Source organism: Cyclopterus lumpus, chromosome 15 (assembly GCF_009769545.1).
Source record: "Cyclopterus lumpus isolate fCycLum1 chromosome 15, fCycLum1.pri, whole genome shotgun sequence".
In the NCBI taxonomy this organism is placed as follows: Eukaryota; Metazoa; Chordata; class Actinopteri; order Perciformes; family Cyclopteridae; genus Cyclopterus; species Cyclopterus lumpus.
Window position 1 is genome coordinate 15,372,474 of NC_046980.1, and position 23,523 is coordinate 15,395,996.

At 41.7% G+C, this 23,523-nt stretch overlaps 1 protein-coding gene across 1 annotated transcript; it reads left to right on the top strand.

The window, feature by feature from the left end:
- The first annotated feature begins 1,533 nt into the window (after positions 1–1,533).
- On the top strand, positions 1,534–22,882 carry golga4 (golgin A4). Its single transcript, XM_034551400.1, has 23 exons — positions 1,534–1,762; positions 2,799–2,876; positions 6,795–6,863; positions 6,966–7,292; positions 7,450–7,497; positions 7,628–7,684; positions 7,789–7,887; positions 8,278–8,431; positions 8,592–8,782; positions 9,986–10,069; positions 10,392–10,539; positions 10,634–10,812; positions 11,134–11,232; positions 11,343–11,498; positions 11,991–15,787; positions 15,941–16,062; positions 16,475–16,605; positions 17,124–17,210; positions 19,025–19,093; positions 19,432–19,507; positions 20,887–20,972; positions 21,999–22,085; positions 22,222–22,882. The coding sequence occupies exons 1-23, from the start codon at positions 1,685–1,687 to the stop codon at positions 22,234–22,236; spliced, it is 6,237 nt and encodes a 2,078-aa protein (XP_034407291.1). The 5' UTR covers positions 1,534–1,684; the 3' UTR covers positions 22,237–22,882.
- Positions 22,883–23,523: the final 641 nt, after the last annotated feature.

The following is a 23,523-nucleotide window of genomic DNA, read 5'->3' on the forward strand; positions in this document are numbered from 1 at the left end:
GGCATTAACCACCCATCGTTCACACTCAGTGTTCCAAGCACCCATCATAGATCAAAAGCCCTGCTGAGTCGCATGCATTACAGTCGGAATGGTGGAAAAATGCAAATCACATCTTGCTTAGTCTTTATTTTAATGGTTTTAACACCCAAAATGGCATGCCTTGGATTCTTTCTCCACCAGTCAGCAAAGTCGGATTCAGAAATGTTTATTTCAGGTATTTGCATTCTGCCAGATCACAAAGGAAGGAAATACCACATATTTGAACCATGACTTACACCCACATAGCTATTTTCTATCAACTTCTGTCTGTTATAGTTGTCATTTTAATACCCAAGGATACTATGATTCAACCTTAATGAACAGCAAGCATCCAGACTTTGTATTTTGTATTTAGATATGCATCAATAAGAAATTAATAGAACACATTAGAGTCCAGGGACTTCGTCACAAATCATCACATCAACAATAAACAAGAGCATACTGATCTGTTTATTTTACAATATGTGTAAATCACTGTGGCTCAGTATGGGCTCCAACAAATGTTCCCCAAAGATGATATGTGTTGGCCCTCACATAATGGGTTATTCATACCCTCTACAGCAGAAAATAAACCGAATCAAATATTTTTTTATTCATACTGGTTCAGGCAGCACAAACACATTAGTTACTAGAAGAATCTGCTCGATTGGCAAAACTGTCAGGGATGCCACCAAAGAATGAAGGGAAAGTAATTAATCATCTTTAAGTAGGGAAATGTAGTTCCGACTATGAAAACTGGATAGCACATACAGTATGATACATTATGTGAGGTAGTTGTGCTATTAACTGGCCTGTATCTTAGTAAAGTGCATTGAAACAGTGCTCTCTTCTGTCGAAGCAAGGACCTTACTGTCGCTTATATTTAGCTTTTATATTCATTATTGATGCATGCAGGATTGTTTTTTAAGTTTAAAGACTTGCAGGTCGCTACTAAGACAAATCCGATGAAGATGATAGAAGGGAGTAAGAGGTATTTGAGTTATTTTGACTAATATCATGAGTAGCATTATATATGGATGTAATATAGAATGTATTTGAAAAACACAGCCTATAACACAGCCTATAGCCTATTGCATGACTATACAATTAAGTATGTAGCACCATCACTAAACTTTTGAAACAGGATCTTTCCGAAGCCACTGCATTGAAAACTCTGTATTTAAGAAAAACATATTTTAGGCCTACATAAAAGCACAACTTTATTCTAAATCAATTATGACTAATGCTCCGGATACCAGTAAACTCAATTATGTTCTAGGTTTTCCCCAAGTAAAATACCATGTTATAAAGACATGCTCATACAATACTGCTATGGCAGCCTAAGACATCAAGCATTTTCAGGAGTTGCTTTGCCTTCTGTAAATAAATTGCCACTCCAAACTACAGCAAAATATAAAACATTACCTGAAATACCTGAAAGCCAGTAGCTGTAGCTAATTTAGCCCGGACTGGCCCTTTAACGCTGACGTTTCAATTTTCCTCCACGTTGGCCGCACATGCGCAGAGAGCTTGGTCACCTGCTGGATATCAGAAGCGAACAAGGAAGTGTAGCACTGAGGACTTGATGTCAGGCTAAACTTAAAATACATCTCCACCGGATAAAAGTGATCGGCTCATCAGCTGTTCGCTGCATCAGCGTGACAACATGTTTAAAAAACTTAAACAGAAGATAAACGAGGAGCAGTCCCCGCAGAGGAATGCGCAGTCACCACCGCAGGCCCAGGTCAGTTGTTGTGTTGCTGGAAGCTAACCAGCTAAGCTGACCACTGTTTACATTGCTGAGGCGCTGGCTGTCGTTTCGCAGACGTTATGGTTCACATTTCGAGACTGATTCTTTGTAAAACCTCACTGCCACATCTTAATAAGCCGTCAGCTATCGTTTAACCTTTACTTGTATTCTCAGCTGGCCTGTTTGCACAATGCTAAGAAATGTAGCAGCCCAACTTAACCTAGCTGTCATCTGCTGCTGCTAGTAAGGTGCGTTCAATAAAACTCGTAACTAACTGCTTTCTCACGTCATCTCGGACAGAAAATAATAATAATAAAGATAGCCAACTGTGAACTTCGTTGTAGCCAAAACACTATACATTAATTAAATAACAGACGCGGAGAGTATGGGTGTGTCTGTTATATGTTGCTTGCATTGGCTTAATAAAGCCGAGAGCAGTGGGCGTCTGCTCTCGGCTTTATTTGACATAAGTAAATTCAGCCAGTGCCACGCGCCTGTCGACACCAGAGAAACGAGAATTCAACGTTGACGTTAAAGTAAATAACACGGAAACACTTCTGCAACGCTGCTTTGTTACTTACTGTGGGTTCATCATAACCCTGCTGGTCAGGTTCAACCTGTCCTTAAATTCAACGGCAGCATCTCAATGTGTTGCATAATAACCACCATTTATGGAGTATTCCTCTGTGTTTTAAACAAACATTATTTGACCTCTTTTTAGAGATTTGGAGTAAAACCCACAAGTCTCTTCAGGTGTAAAACGCCCTTTTCCAAACTTGTTTGTGTCTGCAGTTCATGACACTCATTGTCTTGCCGAAAAAACGAAAGTAGATTGGGTTCAAAGGTGAAGATTGACAATCAGAAAAGGAAAGTTAGATTAGGCCAATAGCACAAAGTGGTCAACCAAATAATTATAGTGTCAGGGAGCCCACATCTTGGTTTATCTGAAGAAGAGCATAGTTGTGAGTGTATAGTTTGTGGAAAGGATGCTGCTTTTTTAATACAAATAATATTTTATTTATTTTAACAGATGGGCAGTGGAGACCGGCGCAGCAGTCCAACCCCCCAGTTTCAGTATGAAGGCTCACCCTCCAGCAGTGACAGAGAGGTAAGCATGGGGTCGTTTTCTGATAGATATGTTTAATACCTTTGAGCTCAAACCGCAGCCCCCCCGAGATGTCATGTTCTCTCCACAGCTTATATTGTAATTTCCAAACAGGGTCATGTTCCTGTCTGTCATGTGTATTGTTACGCTGAATGCTGCCTCAATAACAAACCAGTCCTATTTTGCAAATCGATGACCAAGTAGCACTTTCAGTTTTCAAAGAGTGTAGGCTACTCATTTCCATTATTAATTATCTACTTTAAAATAAAATTACCTCAACTCCAGAGAGTTGTCCCAGATTGAACATAATTTGTTAATATGATAAAATAAGTCACTGCACTAAATCCCTCAGTGTGTTTCCTGAATCGTAAGTTTTCCCTCCAATTACCTGTATCATCATTACATGCGACAATTACTTTGAAATTTAGATACATTTCGGGGTATTTTGTTGTTCATCTATAGCTTATTAAATGACACTTGAGTCTTTTTTTCTTTCTTTTACTGTCACAAGCAATTCTCATTTAGATACATTGGGAACATAATTTTAATGGTGCAGAGCAGACCATAATACAGCATGTGTATGAATAATTGATGTATCACTCTCAGTGTTTTTCTTTCTCTGTTGATTTGTTGTGATGTTTTTCGCCAGTGGATATGTGCAAGTTTATGCAATACGTCTTTGATTCATTAGACGGAGGTAGACCGGCAATGAGTTACCGACTACGGCACTAAGAATGATGATGCAACAACTTTTAATCTATTTTAGAGCTGAGATATGGATGTTTACTGCTTGGTCGTTTGATCGTTAGATCGTTAGATTAAAACAAATGGGCTTAATTACTCATTCATGACAAGTTTTTTTTACATTTCAACACTGCCAGACTGAGCTGGAATAGTGACAGCGGCCCTTTTGCTCAGGTTTTTATCCTCTACTTTCTTCCTTATCCTTTGGAGGCCCATGCTGTGCCTTCAACTTCTTATCATCGCGGCATATTTTTTCACCTCACAAATCTTTAACACTTTGACATCTCTGAAAGTGTTTATTTGCTTATTGGAGGCAGATTTGGCCTATTTCCTTTTCACAACATCTTAACTTACGATGACATGCAGAGATGTCAAACGGTTATTCATAACATTAATGTTGATTGAGTGTTTCACTTTCCCGCTTTTCTTATTTTTCTTCCTATCCCATGTAGTCTCTCTCTCTCCCTCTCTCTCACTCGTTCTCTCTCTCTCTCCCCCCCTCTTCACCCCAATCTCCATCCATCCACCTCAGTCTCTCTCCACCAGCCTAGTCTGGGCAGTCTGGCTAGACACTCCCTATTTCACACTCATGGTGTTGTTTTTCTCATTGCTCTCTGTGTTCCTCTCCTTTTCCCACCTTTCGTGCCGTTACTGCCCTGACGGGGTCAGGTGCTGGCCGGGATGATAGCAGAGCCCGCTTTTCTCTCTGAGTATACTATCTTTGCTCTGGACCATTCAAAACGACCAAAAACGGCCCAGGTAGCCAGTGTGGTGAGTTTGTCCTCACTTCCTGTCTCTCCCTCCTCCTCTTTCTCCTCATCCTCCTCCTCCTCCTCCTCTTGCCCTTTTCCATCCTCCCGTCTCCATGCCTTTGGGGAATCGGTAGAGGACTGTGGCCCAAGTAGGGACAGCTTGTTCCCTGCTCTCTGTCTCCTGTTTCCTTTGGATTTAGCAACAAGAAGGCATCTCATATCTAGGCTAACCCTGCATCCGGTGGGAGTTATGGTTTACATTCTGGGATAGAAGTTTGTGTGCTTTCTGCCGTATGTTGTTTTATCGCCCTACCTTTCAGTTCTTATAATCCGTCTTAGGACGGAATATTGCCTCCTTGTCTTTAGGTATCCTTAGTTGCTTGACTTATAGACCCCCAATACCCTGTTATACCCTTTGTCCCCTTGTCCCACAAGTCTGTTTATTTGGAGAATTTACATTTTTCTTTTCCAAGCTATGGGCAGGCAATTTAAGCAGTTGAAATGTTAAATTGTCTGTAACTTTTCCAAATAAACAAACAGACCAGAGCACCTTTTGTAGATGCGCTTGTGGAGCGAAAAAAACTAGATGGTGTGTGATCGTATGTGGAGGCAGTAAGAAGACTAGAAGAAAGGAACTCTTGAAACAATTCATCAAATTTATTCACTCGCTAACATTTTGTTTGTCTATTTAAATGTCTAAGATATATTTGATGTAATATTTAACATGAAGTGTTTGTTTGATGTCAAAAAGATATTTGTGTTTTTACAACAAATTAACTACCCTGCTAAAGGGAGTCTGGCCAGCCTTCTGCACTTCCTGTAATGTACATCTATTTCAAAATGCTGATTTCAGTTTGTACAGCCAAACTATTCGATAGTTGTACAAGTGATATTTTGACATTAATTATACACAACTATGAACAGCTTCTCTTGGGCTCAGTGTTTTAAGAGCACACAGTTTAAGTGGGTAGATGAATGTTTGAGTCTTGAACTCAAGCCTTACAGTGTTTCCTCTGTTGCACTTTGTCACTAATGGACTTCAGAGGTCAATGAATTATTGATCTGCAGTCTGGAGCATTAATAATGTGTTCCAGCGACAAAGACCCCCAGTGTCATTATTATCTCTTGAGATTAACCACAAATATCTTAAACATATCAGTGTCTTTGTCATGTTCCATCTACATCTTATTCAGATGTTATAAACATGTCCTCACAAAGTGTTCATCGCTCTGTCCAATTACAGTAATCCCATCAAACTATCTCATTCATTCACTCATTTTGTTGTTTTTGACATTTTATTTTGGAGGTACAAACGTGTTTTTTTTGGTCATTTGATGAGCTAAATTTAAGGAATATCTCTGTCTCTGGGAATTTTGTTTGTGTTGGTATTTGAGCGAGGTTGTAGTAATCGTAAATACCACTGTGAGTACCATGATTTTGGTTTACAACTGCTTTGAAGTTTATTGTCTGTGAGAATTGGGAAGTTGTGGGCTTGGACTGAAAGACAGTAGAGCCATTTAAGTCTTCTACATGGGATGGCACACATGGTAAAGTAGTAAACGTATTGCATGCTTTATAGTGAGTTTTTAGATGTATTTCTGTTCATTCACCGATGAGAATGAAGTGAGCGATGAGGTATTGGCTTGTTTAAATAAGGAGTTTTCTGACAGACTTCATCAGTATTTACTCTTTCTAGATAATATCACTGACAGTCAAGTTAGTGCTTCCTTCATATTAATTTAGCTCTGTTGACACACACATTAAATCAAGCAGCTGCCCAAATGATAATACATTTATTAATTTGGTTTTAAACCTCACCAATCCATGACAAAAAAAAAAATACTACAATGACCATCGCTGCATAGTAAGCTAAAACAGATCCGGGAAGTGACATTTCATCAAGAACCTTTCCACAAGAAACAGGACAGAAATGTTGAATGCTCTGCACAGTAATCCAGAGGAAGGAGTAGCTTGGAGCTGGACAAGGGAGGAGAACATTTGCTTATCCTGATCCTGCTTCTAACAAGTCCACTAAACCAACTAAGCCGCTAAATGTCCACTTAAATTACAATTCTCTCGTAATACAGCTGCACACGGCACTACCAAGCATCTTTAATTCAAATACCAGCTGTCCTTCTTGACTTTTTAACTGTCTGTTTGTTCCGACCTTATGGCTGTTCTGTAGTCTAGTTTTAACCCCTTTTGTTTCATGTACTGTCGAGATGCCTTCTTTTATGTATTTAACCCCTCTGTTTTTCCAAGTTGCATGAGGGTACCCATTGCCCCTGCATTGCTCCCAGCAATACTAATATTGCTCCCTTCAGAGTAATCAGGGAGAGCCACGATGGGTGTGGATGACTAACTGGCCCAGGACAAGCCCTCTGGCACATCTTTCCTTTTCTCTCATGATGTATTTTATCTGCAGAGCGCCCCTAAAGGAGCAGCCCGATCTCCCAGAGGTAGCATCAACGGGGATGGAAGTGCTTCTCCTCGTGTACGTATGTTACACACCTGATCTTTGTTAATGTTCTCAGGCTCTTGCTCTTTCTTTGTTTGAAGTTATCTTTCTATGCATTGTCTTGATCCCTCCCAACAGAGAGAGGAGACACAGTCATTTTCTCAGAAACTGCAGTTGAGAGTTCCCTCAATGGAGTCGTTGTTTCGCGGGGGTGCTAGTCGGGCAGAAAACCTGTTCCGCTCTCCCTCGAAAGAAAACCTGGTCCGAAGCGCATCACGCGAATCCCTGACTACGTTGGGAGAAAACGAGGCCCCGGGCGCCCCCTCGTATGATCCCCCCTCAGATATTGAGAGCGAGGCTGAGGAGCCACCAGGAAGTGCAGAGTCCCTTTCCAAAGAGCAGTTGAAGCACCGGCTGCTGAGAGTGGAGAGCAGCCTGGGGAAGTACAGAGGGAAGTACTCGGAGGTGAGCGGCTCCCAGAAGATTCCGATTTTAAGTTGTCAACCTGTTTTATTATGTAGCCACACAAGTGTATAACTATAGTTACTTTGATGCATGATTTTCTATTTCTTTCTCTTTGTTTCTTCCCACTTCTACTGACCTTGTCTTTTTATCCGTGCAGCTTGTTACTGCGTACCGAACGGTCCAACGAGATAAAGAAAAAACGCAGGTAATTTCTTCAGCATAAGCTGACGTGTTGGCTTCTTTTTTACTTTAATATCATGTTCAGGGGTTTTCTCATCAGACATTGAAGATCTGTGGCATCCTGAACTGATCAGAGTTCTGTTTCCTCCCCTCAGGTCATCCTCAGTCAGAGTCAAGATAAAGCTCTCCGGAGGATAAGCGAGCTGCGGGAGGTATGGCTCTGTGTTATGAATGTTGTCCTCTCTCTAGGTCAGTATCTGTCTTCCTTTTTTGATGAATAATGTACGTGTTAGTGAGCATATTGAATGACCTCTAGGAGCTACAAATGGACCAGCAGGCCAAGAAACACCTACAAGATGAGTTTGATGTCACGTTGGAGGAGAAAGACCAGATGATCTCTGTGCTCCAAACTCAGGTGAGTGTTGCTACATGGATGAATAACAAAGAGATGGACATTCAAAAGAAACCAAAGAAGTCAATTGCTTTGAATGAATTCCATTTAATAGTTATACTGCAGTGGTCAACTAATATATGAGGCAGCATTTTACATTAAATCTGAGACATCATTTTTCTTAACATTATTCTTTGTTAAAATAATGTGTCAGCCGCCTTTGTGCACTTGCAATATTTGCTAATCAGTACAAATAAAAACACAAACAACAACAAAAAATAAGTGGTATTATGTATATTCAAATTAAAATTTACTAAATTAAATATGCATGCAATAATACCGGATTTGGGTCTTTTAACCAAAGAACTCTCAAGGAGGTTTATTTCACTAACTGTTTTTCGTTCTTTCTAACAGGTTTCTCTGTTGAAGAAACGGTCCAAGGGGGTCACTGAGGGTGCTGTGCCACCTGAGGGTGACGTCCCTCCATCTGAAGATGCAGATTCAGACTCAACCTCCTCCACACAAAGTCCTTTGAAGGGGCAAGGAGTCGAGCCTGAAGTCACTGAGGGCAAGCACATTCTTTATGCATATTAGTAGTTTTGTGAGAAGTAAAAGCAAAAGTTAACAGGATTAGGATTAGTAAGAATTCTGTGAGAAATATTTCTGTGTTGGTCTAGAATTCCTTAAAAAAAAAAAAGTTTATCGAGTGCATTTTATTTTCTGGACAGGAGAGGGCATCAGTGATCCAACCAAACTTATGGAGGCTTTGCAGAAGAGAGTGAAGAGGCAGGAAACCCTGCTGCAGAAGTGCAAAGAAGTGATGCGGACACACAAGGAGCGAAGCGCCCAGCTGGGCAGCGAGAATGAAACTCTGCAGAAGCAGCTGCAGGAGAGACTGCAGGAGCTGGAGAAGATGAAGGTGGTTATTCTGCGTTCAACAGCAATGATACTGGAGTGTTGACCATAGTCATGCTTTAATATCAGGACATTTTACAATTAATCGATGTGCTCATTATCACTTATTAGCAGATATTTCAAGGCAATTTCTTTAAGACATGTTTGATCAAAATGAGGCTGGGCTGAGATGCTGCAAATGACTGAACACTGCCTTTACTGTTTAAGGTGATTAATGTTGTGCTGCAAAATCTCTGCCGGAGTCGTAACGGTCCACTGATAATGCGAGTCAATTATCTCAGGGACACAGAGGATGGCTGTGGCTCTCAGAGTCCGAACATCCAAATTCTCTGGCGAAGCTCCAGGGCGATGGTTCATGTCATGTCAGCGTGACTGAACCGTTGTTTTCATGTATTTCAAAACATTTTGCTTCAGTGGTACGATCGGCTTATTTAGCTCGTCCGTAGCTGCTCTGATGTTTGGCAGCATCCGGTAGGAAATGTTTGTTGTCACAAAGACATTGTGATAATAATAGACAGATTGGCTGCTATGTATGATGATTGACTTGTCTCCATGTTTGGGCCATGATTGTTGTGTTGAATCTGGTGTGTGTTTGGGAACAGGGTCTTTCCTGTGTCAGGAAAAGCAGAGGTTAACAGGCGTTTAGCCCTCTTAAGCAGCATGAAGGCATCCTGGAACTGCTGGGTTGTGCTGTGCTCATCCCCTTCCTCAGACAAATATCCCATAAAACAGACCATCTGCCTAGGATTCCAGACCTTCAGCTCAGGGATTTTCAAATGTATTATATACAGGCCGGTTGACAGAGTATTGTATTTTGTGTTGTCTTTTGTTTGTATATTTACAGTAAAACTATTATTTTTTACAATTTGTCGACACTAATGCCTTGTAGGATCAAACAACGGAGAATTACAGACAGTGCAGTATTTCCTGTTCTGTAACCATTGGTTACACAGCGGTGCCACAGAGACACAGCTACGACATGCCGCTGCTGCTAAACTGGGCTGTAATTTGGGTCGACTTGTTGGTTTAGCTGGGCTTGTGTGCACTCTGGTTATTTGGCTTGTGGGTGAGGCATCCTGGGTGGTGCAGAAAACATCTCCGTAGGAAGTTATCGATGCAGGATCTGAGTAAAGAAAATCAGAACTGTCTCTGCGTGAAGTAAGTTTCATTCTCATTTGTAATTTTGACAAATGTTTTGTGTTCATAGGAACTGCACACCACAGAAAAGACTAAGTTGATCACTCAGCTGCGGGATGCCAAGAACCTCATTGAACAGCTGGAGCAGGACAAGGTGGGTGAGGGGTCGTTCAGGTCCTGCAGGTTCAGACATGACATGGTTTTATTTATTTTTTTGACCCTGCCACGAAGTGAAGAAGTCGGACACCTTAACGTCCAATAATGTTTCTCTTACACTTTGACCCCAGCTGTGCGGGATGGACAGCATCTCATGAGATCCGTGTGAGGAATGCTGAAAGCACTTAAAGTCAAGAGCAATTACAGACACTTGAGCTTGCATTTGGGTGTAAAATACCGAAATAGTATTCATCAAGATGGGTCAGATGATTTGATCTGTGATTTGCTCTGATAATGTTTGATGGCTCTTTGGCTTTCAGGGAATGGTGATTGCTGAGACAAAGCGCCAGATGCACGAGACAATGGAAATGAAAGAAGAGGAGGTTGCACAGCTTCGCTCCAGGCTCCAGCAGGCTACGACCCAGAAAGAAGAGTTACAAGAACAGAAAGAAAAGGCTGAGAAATCAGGTGAGTGGAAATCCACTTCTGTGTGTGAACATGTACATGTCTTGTCTGGATATGCTAATAATATATATTTCTTCTCATCTTCTCTCCCTCAAAGCATTTGAAGAGCTTGAACGAGCGCTGGGTGTAGCTCAGAGGGCGGACGAGGCCCGAAAACATCTGCAGCTTCAGCTGGAGGAGCAAGTACAAGACGTTGAAAGGGCCAGTGAGGAAGAGAGAAAGAGCCTGCAGCAGGAACTCACACGAGTCAAACAGGAGGTCGTCACCATCATGAAGGTCAGAGAGTGAATGGCATTACCCTATGAGTTGGCTATTTCAGTTGCGTTTCATGTCACAGTGACTGAAGAGGAGCTATTTAGAAACGTTGTCTCACCAACTGAAGTGTTTACATCAGAAAAAAATAATAGGAAACGGCAAACTCTTCATCAAAAACATTGCTCTTTCAAACTATTCTGCTACTGACTTGGCTGAAACTGCAAGGCAAATGTATTTTGATTTATTTGATTTACTTTTATTTGTTTATGTTATGCTGTAAAGTGTCTTTGATAAAACAGTAAATCACATAGAAATCAGATTTTCTTTTATTAACTTTATTAGAAATCATCGGAAGAAACTGTTGCCAATATGGAAAAACTCCACCGTGAAGCTTTGGCTGCGAAAGATAAAGAGATGAGTATCAGAATCAACAAAGCTGCGGTATGTGCCAAAGGTCATACTAATTTCACAACATAATCAAGTAAATAAGATGAAAAACTACCCCCTTTTTGAATTTTGATGTGATCTGTTTGTGCTGCTTGTGCATTCAGGAGCAATGCAAAGAGGAGTTTGCCCAGTTAGGAAAGGAGCGGGACCAGCAGTCCTCTCTGGCTCTGGAGGATGTAGAGTTACAGAAGACCGCTCTGAAGACTGAAGGCGAAAACAAGGTTAAAGAGGTACAGTTGGAGCTGGAAGCTGCAAAAACTGTGAGTTGTTGTGTTTTTATTTTATTTCTTAGTTAGGGCCAAGTGAATCCTTTGACGCTCACATGTTTGTTCATTTCCATGTTAATTGTAGTAGGTAGTTAATAAATAGTGTTTATATTATCTGATTTAGGTTTTTAGTTATTTGGCAAGCTGAAGGCACAACAGGAACAGAAAAATACACACACACAGGAAACGGAACATAAAAGCATACTCTGAAATACCGACATGAGCGAGATAATTCATTTTAATAAATGTTGCTGAACATGACATTTTAAAATGTATTAAAAATAAGTCTGGCTCTGAATCTGGTCGTTTTTTGTTATGTACACCCATCCCTCGTTGTCCTTGCAACTTTGACTATTGTACTGTTATTAAATACTGTTAACAAACATTTTATTATTGACCGTTTGTTTTCATAGTTGTCTCCGAATCCTGTGAACTGATTAACTGCAGTGTAGAACAATCTAAAAACCTCTGTGTTTGTGATTGCAGAGAGTATTGGAGCTGGAGAGCACTCTAGAGAAGATCTCACAGGATGGATCCAGTCTCTCTCATGAACTTTCCACTCAGTTGGACAAGCTGAAGGTTAAACACAAAGAGCAAATCTCGGCTTTAAAGAAAAAGCACCAGGAGCAGCTGGAAAAGCACAAGGGCACCCAAACCCAGCAGAATAACGCCGCACTTGAGAAGCTCAAGGAAAAACACAGGGTTGAAGTGGAGACCCTTCTGAAAGATAAAGACCTGCAGCTCCAAGCACATGTTGAAGACATGAACCAGAAAACGTTGGATAAACTGGATGCAAAGCAGGCAGAGCTAGACGCAGTATCCGCTGAACTTTTTGAGGCTTTGAAAAATAAACAGTTCCTGGAGGGGAAGTTGGTGGCGGCTGAAGATGCTCATAGTTCAGCACAACAGGAGCGTGAGAAGAGGTTTCAAGAGCATGTGGAAAAGCACAATGTAGAGCTCGCAAATGTCCAACGGGAGCACGAGCAGTCACTTGGAGGTGTAGAGAAAACTCTGAAAGAGGAACTTAATGCGTCGAGGATTGTTCAGAATGAAAAGGAAAAGGAAATTAAAGAACTCGTGCTGAAAGAAAACACACTACAAGAGCAGTTGAATTCCACTGTACAAGAATTAAATGTCAAAGTCAAGGAGCTGGAGGAGCTGCAGCAATGCTTGTCACAATCCCAGCTGGAAAGTGGGAGCCTAAAGGAATCGAATGCACAGTTGCATAAGATGTCTGAGGATCTTGATCAGTGTAAGAAGGATTTGACAGATATGGAGCATCAGTTAGAAGTAACAAAGGCTGATTGTCAACAAAAAGAGAAGGTGCTTCAAGAATTAGTGGCCCAGGTGCAACAGACCAAAAAGGAGCTCTCGGAGCAGAAGGAGTCGTTTACTGCAGAACTGAACACTAAGCAGGAAGAAATGGCTCGCTTCAAGAAACAGCTGATTGATGAAAAAGCTGACCTCGAGAAGAAGGTGAAAAACACAATGACGGAGATGGAAGATAAGCTGAAAACACAGGAAACAAAAATGGAAAAGATTAAACACAAGGCCAGAGAAATGCACGAGAGTTTTAAGAAGAAGCTGCAGCAGAATGAAGAAAACATGAACATGGAACTTGCAAAGAAGGAGCGAGAGCTTCAGCAGACCGAGCAACAAGTACAAGAGAAAATTGTAGAGATGGCCCAAAAAAGTTCCCACGGCCTCAGCAGTGCGATGTCAGAGCTGCAGGCCAACCATAAGGAAGAAGTGGAGAAGCTACACGACACACAGAAGCATGACATTGAGGGGCTGGAGCATCGTTGGCAGGAGAAGTTAGGACAGCAGGAAGAAGAATTGATGGAGAAACACTCACACGTCTTACAGGAGAAGACTCAGGAACTGGAGGAAGTTTCTCAGCAACTCCGCAGAGGCAAAGAGGAGAACGAACAAGTGTTGTGTAAAATTAAGGATTTAAAGGAGGATCTGTCCATTCGAGAAACCACTGTGCAGAAGCTGCAAGAAGAGCTTAACGAAGCAGCGGTGAAGCTAGAAGGTTTGTCTCAAAGCGAGGCGTTGCTCAAAGAGCAAACGGAGTCAGTGGAGAGGAACCTTAACCAAGCTCTGCACGAGAGAAACTCCCTCCAAGACCAGCTCACCACGACAAAGGAAGAGAACAGAGAGACGGTAAAGACCTTGTCAGCAAAGTTGAAGGAAACAGAGAAGCAGTGTAAAGCACTGAAAGGCTCCAAATCTAAGGAAAGCAAGGACTTGCAGAAGAAAATGGAGGAAACTGCAATTCAGCTACAGGCCAAAGAAGCAGAGTTCCAGCAGCAATTAATTACGATCAGAAACCAAATGGAGTATTACTGTATGGAGGTTCAGTCCAGAGTGGAGTGTGGATCGAATGAACTGTGTCAAAGAGTTGAATGTCGGTTGAAAGGGCTGAAAGACGGACTGCTCAGCAGTCAGAAAAAGGTAGTGAATCTCAAAAACGTCCTCCTCACTAAAGTAGATAGAATCAGCACCTTAGAGGAGACTCTCCGCCAGCAGACGGAGGAGAATAAGAACCTATGCACTTCATTGGAACAGATGTCTGCTCAGGTAAATGCTCATACGGAGCACGTCAAAGCCTTAACACAGGACAAAGAGAATCATTCTCAGTCTGTCCACGAGAAAGCTCTGAACATTGAGGAGCTGACTGAAGCAAACCGACTCATGTCGGAAAGTATGAAAACAACCGCATTGCATATCAGTAACCTGGAAAGCATGAGCAGTGACTTGAAAAATCAGCTCGCAAGTAGCATAAAAGAGAAGGAGGAAGCCATAAATCAGCTGAATCGCCAGTATGAAGAGGAGAGACAACAGGCTGCTGCTCAAATGGAGGAGACCATTGAGAGGTTAGAGCAGGAGAGAAAGTTTGCTTTAGAGGAGGCGGAAGCACTCAGGAACAGCCTTACTGAGTGCGAGAAGAAGACGGAGACCAAGTTCACCCAGAATAACAACACTATTACATCTCTGCAGACCAGGCTCGATTTGCTGGAGCGAGAAATCTCTGAAAAGAATGAAACCCTGCAGGGGCTGATGGCAAGTATCGACAATCAGTCCATCAGCAAGTCTGAGATGGACCAGGCGTTGAGCGAGAAGGAGCAGAAGGTCAGCGGCCTCACCTCGGAGCTGGAGAGCAGCATCCGTCGCCTCGGTGAGCTTCAGGAGCAGCTGGCCTTTAAGACGGAGGAGTGTAACCAACTCACAGCTGACCTCAAACAGCAGCACGGCGTCAGGGAGAATGAGAAGAGAGAGTTGGCGGAGCAGCTGCAGCAGAGCCAGACGCAGTGCACTCAGAATGGTAATTTGGAGCAGGAGCTGCTCGAAAAACTCCGCTCCCTCGAGGAAGACAACCAAAAGTGCAAACACCAGCTTGAAAGTCAAAGGGAGGAATTTGAAAGGATGAGAGACGAGATTATCAAGAGCAAAGAGGAGAGTCTGGAGGCAGCTGAGGAGAAGTTATCGGCCGAGAGCACTCGTAAAGTATCGGAGCTGAAGAAGAAAGCTGAGCAGAAAATCAGTCATATTAAAAAACACCTAACCTCGCAGCTCGAGGAGAAAGAGCAGGCTCTCAAGGCTCTTCAGACTCGTCTGGAGGAAGCCAAGAGCAATGTAGCGTCCGGCCGACAACACACAGAGACGTTAGAGGAGAAAACTAAAACACTCGAAGAAACACTCGTCAGGCTTCAGGAAGAGCAGGCGCAACAGCTGGAACGGACTCTGAGGGATGAGAGGCTCGAAAAAGACAAGTCTTTAGAGGAATTGAAAAACTCATATGAAGAGAAGTTATCATCACTTCAGAGAGATGCAGCGCAAGGAGGGCAGCTCAATGAAACCGAATCCGCGCTGTGCGAAATTGTGGCAAAGTTGAAAGAAGCGGAAGAGCAGAATGGAAACCTTCTCGTGGAAATCAATCGTCTGAAAGAAGACATTTGTGAGAAGGACGCCCAGCTTGGAGAACACCAGGCACCTATTCAGCAGGTTCAAAATCCATCAGGACCTGAGGCTGAGATGATGGTGGAACGCAGCAGCTTACAGCAAGCTGAGATGGGAAACCACTCGACAATGCAAGGAGTGGACGGGGATTCTCTGGAGTCTCTCCAGAGCAATCTGAGTCAGCTGAAGAACGAGAAAGAGAGAATCCACAAGGACTTCGTCCGGCTGCAGAAAGACATTCGAGCACTGAGGAGGGAGCATGAGCAGGACCTGGAATACATGAAGAAAGAGTTGCTAGAGGAGAATGAGAAAAAGCTCCAGTAAGTCCACGATGTCATGTTATTAATGGTGATGTATAATGAAAATGAAAAGGAACCACTTGCCGACACAAGGTTGCAAATGAATCCCTAATCTCTAAATAATTATCCTAAATAATATATTGATACTATTCCGTTTACTGTCTGTTCTAACAGGCTGGAGTTGGAAGATGTGGAGATGAAGCACAATTCTGCCATCAAGCAGTTGATGAGGGAGTTCAACACACAGATGGCTTTGAGAGAGAGGGAGCTCGATACAGCCGTGAAGGAGACCATCGGTGAGGCGGGAGAAAAACAATTCTGCATCAATAAGATGAAACCGACGAGATTTACAGCTGTGTTGAGACCACTGTCTTTGGTTTCAGTATACCAAAGTCTCCTTTTGGTTTTAGGCAACCAAATAACAATGAAAAGAAAAGTGAATGTGATTGACTTTCATGTGTAACAGCAGGGTTACTGTGTTACACTGGTTTACTCTGTAGATCAACTACATGGAAACATGATGCATTTTTAATCCCCACGCTCGGCGGAACAAAATGAAAGGATCATTGTGCCATGTTTTCCTTGTTTTGTTTTTTAATGGTTTAAATCATGTTGCATTCCAAATGTGTGACTGAGCGGTTTGAAATATGATTTTGGTTATTTCTGTTGCGCTAACTGTGGCATTGTTCCCTTTTTCCACCGACACAGAGAAGGCCCAGGTTGTCGAGACCGAGCTCATGACTAGCCATCGGGAAGAAGCCAGTCAGCTGAGGAAAGTGATTGGCGAGAAGGAGGATGATTTGCACAGAACTGTTCAGAAGTATGAAGAGGTTTTACAGGTAAAGAAGAGAAACATGTTTCCTCCATCAAGACTCCATTTTATACTGTCGGTTTACCCTGAAGAACCCCACCCAACATTTGGAAGCTATCACTGCACGAGTTGGCAGCTGCCTCCCCTCAGTCAGACATGCCCCACAGCAACGTCGGATGAACTCAAATACCCCTTCACTGACACAGACCATCATGTTCCAAATATATGGTTATTAGACATAAATGCTGCTACTTTACAATATGTGTACATATCCTCTGGCAGCACCCTCCTTGGAGGAGTCACTGGTTTAAAAAAACATGACTCGATCATCAATGAACGCCTGCTGAATGGTTTTATAATTTGAAAACTTGTGAAATTATTTCTAAAGAACATTCACCGTCTGGTATGAAACTGTCTCCCTTACTGTCTCTGAAAATAATTAATGGTGGGAGGTCTGAAATACGGCAATGGGTGATTAGACCGACATACTTGAGCTGTGATGCTGAAACATAGGAAATGACTCAGCCGTGGTTCTTTATTTTTCAGAGTCGAGAGGAGGAGATGGGAAGCAGAGTGTGGCAGGTTCAGAAAGAACTGGAGGAGTTGCAAGTGAAGGGCCATGACACTGCTGAGGTACAAACATGTCTGACCCACTGTACATATTCACCAGGTCAAACGTCTGTGAATGGTGTCACAACTGGTGGATGTATGGGGGAACATTCTTGTGTTTACACAGATGTAGACAATCATACCGGCAGCCATTAATGTCCATTATATACAAGACTGGCGGTTTAGAATAAATTCATACAGCGATGGTTGAAATCATCAGTCCCTTTGCAGTGGCTGAATGAAATAACAATGGCTGTATGAAATCCATTTTTCTCAGCTCCCTTCCCTCCTCTGGGGAGAGGCTGTCTGATGGAAGAATTACTAGTATTTTTGTGTCCGGACCACGAGATCATTAGAGATACCTTATTATTTAGAAAGTTTACATCCAGGTTAACAGACTTGGCAGCTATGGCTATCTTTTCCTTTGTCTTGCGTTGTAATTGAAGGATTCCGCCTCCAAAGCTCAGGGCGAATTTGCTCGCATGCTTCGCTCTGATCAGTCTCTCGCTCCAGTCGTGTGGCTGCCCTCCAAAGCGCGGCGGATGCTGTGGAGCTCGTTTGAATCACTCAGGAATGTTCCCTTAGGAAAAAAACGAGATTGTGAGGCAGCAGCCAGCCTCGATCCCTGTTCTCAATTATCATCATACGAGGTGATTCTAGGCTTTAGATTTATACTACAGCAATACTCGCAGGCATGATGTGCACACTGGAAAGGACAAACGTACCAGGTGTTGAGGTGCCATGAGACCCCTGCACAGAGTATTGTGTCCAGATGCACACAAACACAAAGAATTATGCTGCTCTCTCTGTTGCATTTTTCCACGGTGAGGTAATAATTTTATAGGTGGATTGTATGGGTTCATGCTCAGGGAGGCCTTTCCTTACGACAGGCCTCACAAAGCATTATTCATTTAGACAGTGGGTCTCTCCAAAGAGACATCATGAACAAGTCCAGTTTAGACTGTCTGTGCAGAAGCAACTGGGAATGAACAGTCCTTTTGAATGTACTGTGCAATTAAAGGTAAGACAGGTGTTGTTCTATCTGTTCATTAACATTTAAAAAAAAAAAAACTATCTCTCAGCCCTTTGTGATTTCTTCCATCTGTATTTGGCTCCCAAGGTGGAGTACATCAATATTTGGTTTCATTTTTTTTTTTTTTTTTTAAAGAAAGAAAAGAAAAGCTAAATAATATCCTAAAAGCTCGTAAAATTGTAGAAACCAGAGTACACCAGATTAAAAGAAAAAAACCCGATCCAAACGAAAAACCCAGTTTAGTGTTGACAACTCAATTATGAACGTAACCAGCGTACGTGGCTACTTGTTATACTCATAGCTGTTAAGCGAGGAGCTTGTGGAAGACAGGCTGGTAGGTAGAGGCTTATTACCACAGATGCTGTTTCTTTCTCTTTTCTTTGTCAGAGCATTTGTTTTATTGATTGCTGTCGAGATGTATAGATAATTTCAACAAGTGTATATAATTATTTATTACAATCTACCGTTGTTTTAATTATTAATATTATTATTATATATTAATATTGTTTGCTATCACTGCACTTTTTTTCTTCTTCTTCTTTTGTAACATACAGTATCTTATATTTCTTTTTTCTTTATTTGAGCACAGAAGAAGAACTACAGGTGTATTAGCTGGCTCCAGTATCCCTGGTTTTACTGTCTCTAGGATCCATATTATTCCAGTCCATTACCACTGTAAAACAATTGTTTGATTCATAAAACATGTATCATTGACAGGCACATGTGTATGTGCTTTGCATCACTTGTTCCCCCATAAACCGTCTGGTTCTCACTGGCGGTAATGTTTTGTCCTTCTCTACATCAGGCCCAACTAGCCCAGAAGACTACTTTGCTGAGCGAGGCTCGTCTGAAGGAGCAGAGCTTTGTGGAGAGAGTGAGTGTTTGGGCTCTTCGCGGGGACAAGTGAACAGCATATCCCATGAAATGTATTCCCAGGATTCGGTGGCCTCCAGCAAGAGGACCCACTGCTCTCCTGCTGCATCAACTTAATTACAAAGCACATCTGTTTACATTTGGTTTAACCCTATTAACAATCACAGCAACGCCTCCCACAGTTTTTCTCACACACATCGTCATTCTCAAACACATCCCCTGAGGATGATAACAAAATGCTGCGCAACAACTAGGCTAATGCATCGGATGAACCCACTGGGGTCAAATAGCTTTTGGAAATTATTAATCTGTGCATGCGCGTGTGTTTCTCCACGGTAGATTCACTCGCTTGAGGACAAGATTAAATGTTTCCACCGGACCACTGTTGTAACTCATCTCGGGAGCACATTCAAAGGTAATGTTGAGACCATGAAACACTTAGTTTTGCTTCTTGATCCAATTTCCTTCTCAGCTGAGCACAACAGCGCAATACCAGGGACATTTTAATTAGGGTTTGGTTAAGGTTAGTTTAAAAGAGAGGCGGTCTACATCTAGTAAGGGTTTGGGTGAGACAAATATCCATTGTGGTTAAGGTAAGCCTCTGGGTGCTGACAAGTCAACGCAGTATCCCCAAGTATATCATAAACCGAACATGGTGAGTGTGAGAGAGAGAGAGAGCTGGGGGAGATTAAGTGAATTCGACCCTCCTCTTCGAGCTTCCCTGCTGGTGTAATAAAGAAAATCTGCTGTCAGAAAGGGGGCGGTGACCCCATCGTTGGATTTAATGGGTTTTGCAGATTTTGGTCCTCACTTTTCCCACACAGACCTTTACTTCTCAAATCCTTTGCTTACCATACACATACGGCACCTACTCTGTCCTGTGTTACTTTGGATTACAGTACTTATTAGTGAAAGCATCTTTCACTCGTTATGAATCTTAAAGAACCGAGCTTTAGTTTCAGGTCAAAGGGCCTTCCAGAGGGCTGTCGATGGTTTCATGTGGGGTGGGGTGGGGTGGCCGGCTTTGCTGGAGCAACATGGGGTCAGGAGGACAAAGGCTATGGGATTTATTGGTGACCCATTACTTCACACAAGAGATCAAAGACTTGTTTGCACTCTATTACCATTTCCTCTCCTCTAATCGCACGATCTCTCCTGGCGATTGCGGCGACATTCAGCTTCATCTGAATGATAATTACAGATTTGCAAAGACCAAGTGTTGTTGTTCCATGTTAAAAACCTGATGGGGGTATTTGAGTGGTAGAACTGGTTGTCTAAGTGTTACCAGCCCTTTAACAGTTTCCCATTCATAGGTTTTATTCAAGGCATAATGGCATTATAGCTTTGGGCGTGGAAGTAAAACTTTTATTTGTGGTATTGGTGTGATCATGCTGAGCGTTGCCATTCTTCCCTGTGCTTATAGTTGCTGCTTAATTTGAACCCATACCTGTGCAAAAGGTGGTTCTGTATATGGTTGCTAACACAAACATAATGCTCTGGGTTGTTGTTGTTCTTGTATTAAGTGTCAGAAGTCAGCTGGAGTATTTGACAGTGACATGCATTGTTGTATACTAGTCTTACTTTAAAACTAGACAATAACTAAATTACAGTAAATTAAATGTATCCTGATTTACAGTTTTTAGACAGTAAGTCTCAAGAGAGAGACTTACTGGCCAAAATGGTAGCATAGAGTGATGAAGTATTATACAGTAGTTTATAACACTGAAGTATGTATTATTGTGTGGCTGTCCAGGTGTCAAATGACTAAATGGCTGTTTTTGCTCCTTTTCACAGACCTTGCATACAACAGCAGCGAACCTACTGAGATGGAGTATCTGAGGAAGGTTTTGTTTGAATACATGATGGGACGGGAAACGAAAGTATGCCTATTCTTCTCTTGCAGTGTGATATTTTAGAAACATGTGATTGTTTTATATGCTTTTTTAGTTCCTATTTTCTAATATTACTGAATGTCAAATATGGAATGCCTGTCTCCATCTTGATTAATGGTCGGTTCACTGTGAACACAGCAGGAACAACATTAGCAGTAAGTCAATGGGCTCTATTTCATTGGCTCAAGCGCAAAGCGGTAGACAGTGTATGCTTCTCCAATTAATAAATTCACTCTCAGCCAGTCACATCACTGGTGTCATAGCTCTGAAACAGCTGGGCCAATCACAGTGACGCATTACGACAACAGCTCAACGTATGAAAAGATGCTTCTTTAGGAAATCATATTTGTGTCTGGATGGTGCCCAGCAAAACAATGTGAACAATGTATTCAGGGCTATTTACCATGTAAAGTGCCTTGAGTACCTTTTTAAGGCGCTATACAAATAAAATAATATTATTATTATTATTATTTAAATTTACATTCGGTTTTTCACGTTGTAAATGGTTAGCATTTAGGACATCGTATGAAAGTCATGTCGTGTCCAGTCTTCTGGGTAAAATGGAACAGTGATCTCTATAATTAACAGTACTTGACCTGATCCTAAAGTCAGCGGGACTGTCCCAGCTCCACAGCAAACAGTTAGTCTTTATGACAGCATGGCAGACCACCCCAGTGTGGAGGTTGTCCCCCAGGCAGCCTGCTTGCACATATGCATCTTGCGTGACTCATATTTGCCATTTAAAGACATGCTGGCCTTGTTTAGTGTTAGTTGAGCGGTTAGCTTTCCGACACAGCAGCCCTGTTTCTGATTATCCCTCGTGTTTATGGGGAAATGCATGCACCCTGGTAGATGAGCCTGCAGTTGATTTCCTTTTCTTTTTTTGGGGGCTTCAAAATAAGTATTTGTTAAAATCATGATGTCTTTAGTCTTAAGTGTCTTTAAAAAAAATAATATATACATATATTTATATTTTTGTAAAAACAGATCTGCTTGCTTGCTTCTCACTTACAGACGATGGCCAAAGTGATTACCTCCATGCTGAAGTTTTCTCCAGACCAAGCACAAAAGGTTTTGGACAAAGAAGACTCAAAAGCAATTGTAAGCATCTGTTTACCTTATGAGGATACTTTCATTCACTAAAGTCACCTCAGTCCTCTTGCACTTAAAACCTATGACATCCAATTATTCTTAGCTGATTGCATGATTAATTTAATTCCTATCTGTCCCTCCACAGCCTTGGTTACGATGAGCGTCTGAATGATTCAGGTATTTATGGATGAAAATCTGCTGCTGCAGAAGGGGAAGACTGTCATGGATTTTATCAAGACCTTCTCTCTGCATTTATTTTTATTTTATGTGTGTGTGTGTGTGTGTGTGTGTGTGTGTGTATGTGTGTGTGCTTGTGTGTGTTTGAGCACACAGGGGCATACGTGTGGTGTGTGTGTGTGTGGTGAGGAATCTTCCATAAATCGAGTTTTACTCTAAAATTAGGTTTGTTAATTTATACGTCTTAGATGAAGTGACATTGTTTTCTTTTTATTTTAGAATGTCTTCATACAGATTGGCTTGTGCAATAAATTATATAATTATCATGTATTAATGCTGAACGGTCAGTTGATTTATAGGTTTTCTGTGTTGTGCTGTTGTCTGAATCACTTCCTTCGTTAAAGGACCCTTTAACTGTGCACCCGCACCACATTAAGATATCCCGGCCTGTGGACCTTGTTTGTTTAAAACGGCTTTTCTATGCTTTATATTTTGTCACTGGACTGACATAGAGACACAAAATCACAAAAACTGTAATTTGTACTATGATAATTAAGACTGTACTACAGGGCACTATATGACTTGCTATACATTTTCAGACTAACAAAATAAATCCTATTTACAAAACACCTTTTGTCACTCCTGTATCCTTATTGCCATTCAGTATCTTAAGCTAGTGGTTCTCAAGTGGGGGTACGTGTACCCCTAGGGATGTGAAGGCGTTCCAAGGGGTACGTGAGATTTAAGAATTAGCATCCATTAGTGTGAAAAAGTGTGTTGGACCTTAGTATTATCACAAGTGTGAACCCTGGACATAGATGCTTGATTTTTATGAGACGTTGGGGATATGGTATTGGGTATTATACCTCGGTGCCCTCACTTGGGACTGCCTCTTCGCTTGTCGATGAGGGCACTCGTCCCCACCCAAGTACTTTGCCCTTGCCACCCTCGACCCTCGCTCGAGACTGCCTTGTCCCTCTCCCCCCTAATCCCTTGATTGGGACTGCAGAGTTGTAGTGGATTTTATATATACTTGCACATGTAAATAAGAAAGTCTATGTTTTAAATTAATACATAAGAAATATATGATAATTAATAAGGGATATTATGAAGAATATTAGGAATAATGTATTAGGAAAAAATAGGAGAAAGTATGATCACTATTATTATTATTATTATTATTATTATAACTGTAATGCTGGTTGTAAAATGTTTTATGGGTATTATAACTATAGTATGACTCAGGTCTGAATTAAATGTATTGATTCTG

Excerpts from the sequence above, each read along its gene's own strand:
- golga4 (XM_034551400.1), top strand. The coding sequence starts at position 1,685 with ATGTTTAAAAAACTTAAACAGAAGATAAACGAGGAGCAGTCCCCGCAG. Across the intron at positions 7,498-7,627 it reads GAGATAAAGAAAAAACGCAG|GTCATCCTCAGTCAGAGTCA; the intron begins GTAATTTCTTCA and ends TCCTCCCCTCAG. Across the intron at positions 11,499-11,990 it reads AGCTGGAAGCTGCAAAAACT|AGAGTATTGGAGCTGGAGAG; the intron begins GTGAGTTGTTGT and ends TTGTGATTGCAG.